The 8032-nt window shown below is 44.4% G+C and overlaps 1 protein-coding gene across 4 annotated transcripts; it reads left to right on the forward strand.

Moving 5' to 3' along the window:
- Window positions 1–1021: 1021 nt before the first annotated feature.
- ZC4H2 (zinc finger C4H2-type containing) lies at window positions 1022–6794 on the forward strand (the record flags this gene model as incomplete). 4 transcript variants are annotated; one of them, XM_082681502.1, is made up of 4 exons in its annotated part: window positions 1022–1189; window positions 2776–2948; window positions 3836–3998; window positions 6662–6775. In XM_082681502.1, the coding sequence occupies exons 1-4, from the start codon at window positions 1034–1036 to the stop codon at window positions 6773–6775; spliced, it is 606 nt and encodes a 201-aa protein (XP_082537628.1). In that variant the 5' UTR covers window positions 1022–1033. The 4 variants fall into 4 exon arrangements, with proteins under 4 accessions (XP_082537628.1, XP_082537629.1, XP_082537631.1 ...); XM_082681503.1 differs by having other exon boundaries at window positions 2797–2948; XM_082681505.1 differs by lacking the exon at window positions 3836–3998 and having other exon boundaries at window positions 6662–6794.
- Between the last annotated feature and the right edge of the window lie 1238 nt (window positions 6795–8032).

The following is an 8032-nucleotide window of genomic DNA, read 5'->3' on the forward strand; positions in this document are numbered from 1 at the left end:
TGTTTAGTCACATGCACGTGTATTTTGAAATTGCAATCCTAGTGTATATACCTTTTCATGGAGTATCTTCAGCATTTTCCATGTCACAAGTCTTCATAATGATGCCTTTTAGTGGCTGCCAAATATTCCAATTTTGCCCATAGACCAGAAAGCATATCCCTGTGTATTAACTTTTTGCTTCCTTGACTTATTTCCTTAGAATAAATTGCTAGGTGTGGGATTACTGAGCCAGAGGGTATGCAATTGGGATTTAACAACCAGAAATAGGTTTTATGCTTTCTAGGAAAAGAAATGAGCTGCAGTTCTTCCCGTCTCCTGCCTCTTCTGGAACTGATGAGGGGACCCTATAGAGCTGTGTGGTCCAATATGAGAGCCATTATCCCCATGTGGCTGTTTAAACTTAATTTTAATCAACTGAGTAAAATTAAATAAAATTCAAAATTCAGTTCCTCGGTTGCACTAGCCATATTTTGAATGCTCAGTAGCTTCATGTGCCTAGTGGCTACTGTATTAGAAAGCATAGATACAGAAAATTTCCATCATTGTAGAAAATTTATTGGATAGTGCTGCTCTAGAGTTTCTCAAGAGGTCATGGTTGGCATCTTGGGTGGGAGTTATTTGTGATGTGGGACTTTCCTGTGCATTGAGAGGCTGTTTAGCATTTCTGGCCCATATCCACTAAATGCCAGTAGTGCTCTCCCTTGAATAAATCTAACAGCTAAAACCTGCCCCATGTTTTCAAATGCTCCATCAAGGAACAAAATCATCCCCATTCAAGACCCACTGAGCTTTTAGCTTAGAAGAAAGAATCTCCTGCCTTTGTGGGGACGGCTTCAGGCTGCCTCTGCCTGAAGAGAGGGAAGCTTAGAAAGATGGCTTAACAAGATAGCCCTGGCTCAGAGCCTAACTCTGTACTCCATTTCTCTAACTCTGTACTCCATTTCCCTAACTCTGTACTCCATTTCCCTTTTCCTGCCTTCTCCTGCTGGTCTGTTTCCTCCTTTGGGGGAATGGCAGGAACAAGACCCTGCAGATGGAAAAGATCAAGACCCGTTTGAAGGCTGAGTTTGAGGCCCTTGAATCAGAGGAGAGGCACCTGAAGGAATACAAGCAGGAGATGGACCTCCTGCTACAGGAGAAAATGGCCCATGTGGAGGAACTCCGACTGATCCACGCTGATATCAATGTGGTATGTGGCTGGCTGCCTGAAGCCTATTTCTGGGCCCTTTGAGGAGGAATAGGCAGTGGTGAGTGCTGTGGACTCTCCTTGAGATATGGCTGTGGCCGATTTGGGGGAGTAGGCATCAGGCTATGGTGAAATGGAAGAATCCAGGAGTTCTGAGATCCAGCCCTGGCTCTGTCACTGATCGACTGTATATCACTGGACAAGTTCCTTCTTCTCTCGGGGCCTCATTTTCCTTTTCTGTACCATGAGAGGAATTCAGTCACCTCTGAGGTCTCACTCAGCACTGATGTGCTCTCATTCTGGGAGTCTAGAAGTTGAGAGCTAGCCTTGGGGAAAAGCAGAGCAGGTAGGTGCCTTGGGGATCTAACTTAAATTTAGGGCTCCAAAGCTTCCAACTAAGCCAAACAAACCATCTCTGCCAGCCTACCCAACTGGGGCTCCCTCATTACAGTCTCTGTTTTGGAGACCCTTGGAATGTGGGGAATGAACTGCCTGCTATGGTGATAAGCCCCCCACTTTATAGAGTTATTAAAGCAGAGTCTGAATGATCACCTGTCTGGGCTGCAGTATTGGTGATTCCTTCACCAGGAGGGAGGTTGGAGGTGCTGACCTGTAAGGCCCTTTCCAACCCTTAGAGCCTATGATAATGAGAATTTTTTTTTTAAATCACGTTTGAAGGAGCTAAGTTTCTATTCTTGGGAGACTCATTTCTGTGGCAATATCTACTTCCTGATATTGCCAGGCCTAGGGTCTTAAAGGAAATATGAATGCAATTTGGACAGTAGTTACCTGGGATTGTCTGTGTCACAAGATCACAGGATATCAGGGTCTCATGAGGAGCTGGCAGTTCTGCTGCCAGCTAACTAAGGATAGAGAAATAAACAAGGTATTAGTCACAGAGGGGCTGAAAATCTGGGCCAGTGGATCTCCAACTTGAACATGCCTCATGAGTCACCTAGAGGGCCTGTTAAAACACAGATTGTTGGACTTCACCGCAGAATTTCTGATTGCTTATATCTGGGGTGGTGCCTGAGAATTTACATTCCTAATGAGTTCCCAGTTGACGCTGATGCTGCTGATCTGGTAACTGCATTTTGGGAACCACTGATCTAGGAGAAAAGCCACTGGTCTGGGAGGCAGAAGCCCTGAGTCTTTATGTAGTCTTTGCTCCTAGGAAGCATTTCTCTGAGGAAGTTACTTCTCTCTGAGTCTCAATTCTCTGATCTGTAAAATGGTGGTGGGGTGCACTACATGAACTCTAAGGGCCATTCCAGCTCTAAGATGCTATATTTGAATAATAACTACCACTAATTGAGCCTTTACTCTGTGTTAGCCCCTGTACTGAGCGCTTATATGAATTCAATCGTTGAATCTTCACCAAGATTATATGAGGTAGGTATGAATGTTACCACCATTATACAGATGAAAAAACTGAGGCTTGACAAGAGTCACATAGAATACATAGTGGGTTGAGGACTTGATCACAGATTGGTTTGGCTCTGGAGCCTGTGCTATTATCCACTCAGCTGTACAGCCTCGCTGAGAATCTTGGAGTCTTTTCTCTGTGCTTGCCTCACTCTGTGTTCCAGATGGAAAACACCATCAAACAGTCTGAGAATGACCTAAACAAGCTGCTAGAGTCTACCCGGCGGCTACATGATGAGTATAAGCCGCTGAAGGAACATGTGGATGCCCTGCGCATGACTCTGGGCCTGCAGAGGCTCCCTGACCTATGTGAAGAGGAGGAGAAGCTCTCCTTGGAGTAAGCTGCCTGCCTCCTGTCCCTGCAACATACACCACAGACACACAGACACACACACACACACACACACACACACGTATATATACACACACGTATATATACACACATAAAGCCTGGTCTGAAAGTCAGGGTACCCAGTCCTAGCCCCAGGCCTGTCAGTGGCCGACTCATTGCATGACCTTGGGTAAGTCTCTGTGTTGGGCTGTTAGATGATTAGACTAGAATTACTAGATGGCTTTTAAAGTTCCTTGTGCAATTTTGACAATACAAGACTATGTCTATGACTCTTTGTGTGTGTATGTGTCTGTGACTCTTAAGAGGTCACTTTCCAAGTCAAGGTCTAGAAGGGGTGTCCAGAAACCTTGAACACACAGAAGGGTGAGCTTTCATGGCCTCCAGGGGCTAGCCTGGAACTTTATCTTAAGACCCAGAGTTAAGAACTAGGCTTACTTTACAGAGACACAGAGCTCATTTCAGTAGAAGGAATACAAGGGAACATACTTCCTTAAGGTAGAGCAGGCTGCCTGTGGAAGTGGTGAGCTTCTTATTCCTAGAGGTATGCCAGCAGAGGCCTGAGAACACTTAATAGGAACACTGCAAAGGAACATGGGATGGAGGGCAGACAAATGCCCTTTGAGGACTTGGCTAGCTTTGGGATTTTTTTAATTTTTCTGGGCCTGTCAGAGCCAAGGAGCAGGAGGAGTACCCTTCCCAACACACAGTGGGCCTGGTACCCAGGGAAAAGAGCCTTGGGCTGGAGAGGGTGCAGGAACTTCCTACAGTGAGCCACAGCCTAACCCCCTTCGTTCTGTAGCATGGAGTCCTTAAGAGGGGCAAGGTTCTCCTTGCTTTCAGAATGATCCAGCTAATGTCTCTCATCTCCAAAGTTACTTTGAGAAGCAGAAAGCAGAGTGGCAGACGGAGCCTCAGGAGCCCCCAATCCCTGAATCCTTGGCCGCCGCAGCCGCTGCCGCCCAACAACTCCAAGTGGCTAGGAAGCAGGACACTCGGCAGACAGCCACCTTCAGGCAGCAGCCCCCACCTATGAAGGTGAGTGAGCTGGGTATGGACTGTGGAGGAAGCAAGGTATCCTCAAGCCGCCCCATGGAAGGTTGGGTCTGGGGCTTTGGCCTTACTTATTTGGGGTCTTCCTAAAACAGCCTTCGCTTGGGACACAGAGGAAGGGGTGGTGTGTATGTGTGCTATAGTAGAGCCACTGGTCTTGTTGCCTCATATTCCCAGAGAGGTTAGAATGCAGGGAGATTGGCAGGCTCTGCTAAAGTATAATTTTCAGAAAGTTAGAAACGTGACTCGGACAAATATATAGTGAATGTGTGTCATTAACAAGGGAGCCAGCAGCATCACAAAGCTGGTTCCAGAAGCATTAGAGGAACGGATAATTATATAGTCAAGAAAAGAAAGGAATGCCAAAATAAGTTTGCAATGTTAAATCCAGAACTGGTTAATGTCCTACAGGAAAATAATGTCCTACAGGTTAATGTCCTACAGGAAAATAAAACTGTAATCTTTAGGATTACCTTTTCTTTGTAACAAAAATAATTTGCATCTCTACTGGGCAAAAGCCATTTGTGCCTTATCAACATTAAGTCACAGCATCTGGGCCCTGATCAATAGTAAATAGTCAAATAGTATACTATTTAATGGAAAAGTATTTATAGCCAGTGGAACAGAATAGAGAGCCCAGAAATAAACCCACTCACCTACGTTCAATTAATCTTCGACAAAGGAGGCAAGAATATACAGTGGAGACAAGAAAGTCTCTTCAGCAAGTGGTATTGGGAAAGCTGGACAGCTGCATGTAAATCAATGAAGTTAGAACACTCCCTCACACCATACTCAAAAGTAAGCTCAAAACAGCTTAAAGACTTAAATGTAAGACATGATACCATACAACTCCTAGAAGAGAACACAGGCAAAACATTCTCTGACATAAATTGTACCAGTGTTTTCTTAGGTCAGTCTCCCAAGGCAATAGAAATAAAAGCAAAAGTAAACAAATGGGACCTATTCAAATTTATAAGCTTTTGCACAGCAAAGGAAACTATAAACAAAAATGAAAAGCCAGCCTAAGGAATGGGAGGAAATATTTGCAAATGATGCGACCAACAGGGACTTAGTTCCCAAAATATAAACACAGCTCATACAACTCAATAACACAAAAACAAACAATCCCATCAAAGAATGGGCAGAGGACCTCAATAGACATTTCTCCAAAGAAGACATACAGATGGCCAATAGGCACATGAACAGATGCTCAGCATCACTAATTGTTGGAGAAATGCAAATCAAAACTACAATGAGGTATCACCTCACACCGGTCAGAATGGCCATCATTAAAAATTCTACAAATAACAAATGCTGGAGAGGGTGTGGAGAAAAGGGAACCCTCCTACACTGTTGGCAGGAATGTAAATTGGTGCAGCCACTACGGAGAACAGTATGGAAGTTACCATATGATCCTGCAATCCCACTCCTAGGCACATATCCAAGGGAAAACTCTAATTCAAAAAGGTACATGCACCCCAATGTTCATAGCAGTACTATTTACAATAGCCAAGACATGGAAGCAACCTAAATGTCCATCGACAGATGAACGGATAAAGATGATGTGGTACATATATACAATGGAATACTACTCAGCCATTAAAAAGAATGAAATAATGCCATTTGCAGCAACATGCATGGACCTAGAGATTATCATACTAAGTGAAGTAAGTCAGACCGAGAAAGACAAATACCATATGATATCATTTATATGTGAAATATAAAATATGATACAAATGAACTTATTTACAAAACAGAAACAGACTCACAGACATAGAAAACAAACTTATGGTTACCAAAGGGGAAAGGGGGTGGGACAGGGGTAAATTAGGCTTTTGGGATTAGCAGATACAGACTACTATGTATAAAATAGATAAACAACAGGGTCCTACTGTATAGCACAGGGAACTATATTCAATATCCTGTAATAAACCATAACAGAAAAGAATATCTATCTATCTATCTATCTATCTACCTATCTATCTATCTATCATCTATATCATTTTGCTGTATACCAGAAGCTAACACAACATTTTAAATCAACTATACTTCAATTTTTTAAATAAGTAGTAAATAGTCAAACAAAGAGACATTCTCCTAGGGCAAGGGTCAGCAAACCAGAACCCATAGGCCAAGTGTGACCTGCTCCCTGTTTTTGTAAATAAAGTTTTATTGGCCCCCACACATGCCTGCTTGTTTATGTATTGTCTATAGCTTCTTTTATGTAAGGCAGTTAGAGCTGAGTAGTTGCAACTAAAATCATATGACCTGAAAAGAAAGTCCAAAATATTTACTATCTTGGCCTTTACAGAAAAAGTTTATTGATACCTGTCCTAGAGAATTAAATAATCCTTGAGTGAGCCTGTTAGACCATGCTCCAGTATAATGCTTAATGAATATGCAATTCACATTTTGCCTTATTGCCAAATTTTGGATATTTTTCCTCAGTACCCCTCTTTGACTCTCACTCCCTTATATCCTTTGCATCCCTTACATCCAGCACAGATCTTGCTACTTGGGACTCACTGCTTGGGTCTTGCTCCTTCCTGTTGGGAAATCGCAATTGCTTGTGGGGGCCCCTGGGAAAGATGAGCCATGGCCTAGAAGAATCTGACCACTAACTTGCTTTGTCTTGTGCCCCCCACCAGGCCTGCTTGTCATGTCACCAACAAATTCACCGGAATGCACCTATATGCCCTCTGTGCAAAGCCAAGAGTCGGTCCAGGAACCCCAAAAAGCCAAAACGGAAGCAGGATGAATGAAAAGAGGGAGAACACTTAGAGCTCTGCTGCTCATAACCCCTCCCCTTGGCCAGAGTGATTGATGTCTCCATGTGAAACAACCCTTCCCCACCTCTACAAAGTCTCCTATTTAATGTGATGGAAGCACAACCCCTCTCTCACTTTGCTCTTATTTCTTTTTGCTCTTGGAGTTTCTGGTTTAGGAAGAGATGTGGTTCAGGTGCTAATGACAGTTGTGTCTAAAGATCCCTTCTCTCTCACCCACATTTCAACCCCTGCCCTTGTTTGGAGCTAAGGGAAGGGCGGAAGTCCCAGATGTGATTCTCTGTCTCTTGTGCCTGAGGCCTGGGGCCTAAGGCCTGAGGGCCTGGGGAGACCCATATCTTGTTTCAGGTGAAGGCTCCAGTGTGCCCCCTCCCTGTACCTTTGCCTTAGGCTCTGAAGGGACAACAGTCTTCTTGCTGGACTTTTCAATAGGCTTGGTGCATTTATCTGCCCCACCCGCAACCTCATCTCATCCTCAAGGCCCGGAGGTAGCTTGGACAAGCTCTCCTTTTTCATATTCATTTGGGAGGCCTGGCTGTTATTATTGAGCTCACCACCCCACCACCTGGCAGTTTCCCAGATATATTAAAGTTCTCAGGTACCAGGCTATGTGTCTGGGGATCCTAAAATCTGTGGGCTTTTCTCCCATAATAAACCCTAGCTTTTGAAAATCAGTAGCAGATGTTCCCCACAGTGAAATCAGGGAGCCAGACCCACTCCACAAGTCCTGCCTAACTCGTTGCCTAAGTCATTGGTCTGAGGGTTCTGCTATCGGGGCTGCCTTAGGCTGGAGAGGCCCCAGGCTGACATTTGTGTCGACTTTTGTTCAAAACCATTACTCTGGCACTTACTCAAATGGTATATCTTAGAGGTCAGAGTAGTGGGTTGAGATTCAAGTGAATGCCAATCACTTTACACATGCAGGTAGGTGGGATTTCTACTCCAGTCTCTCGTCTCTAAGGCAGCCTCAGCTCAGGTCAGCTTTTGGCCACCCCTTTTTCTGTGGATTGTGTAGGTGGATTTCCCTCTCAAAAGAAAAGGCACCAGGCTCCCCAAGCCCTACAGCTCTTCCCTCCTCCAAAGCCACATCTCTAGTCAAGTCACTCTCAAACTTAAGGGACAGGGATTGGGGCTGGCTGACTGAAAAAGTGTTAGCTCCTGGCTGGGGAGGGGGGATATTTTTCCTTCCTTTCTTAGCTGTAGTTTTAAGTTGCCACAGCGTCTGTGTGTTCA

This window comes from Grampus griseus (genome assembly GCF_964374135.1).
Source record: "Grampus griseus genome assembly, chromosome: X".
NCBI classification, from domain to species: domain Eukaryota; kingdom Metazoa; phylum Chordata; class Mammalia; order Artiodactyla; family Delphinidae; genus Grampus; species Grampus griseus.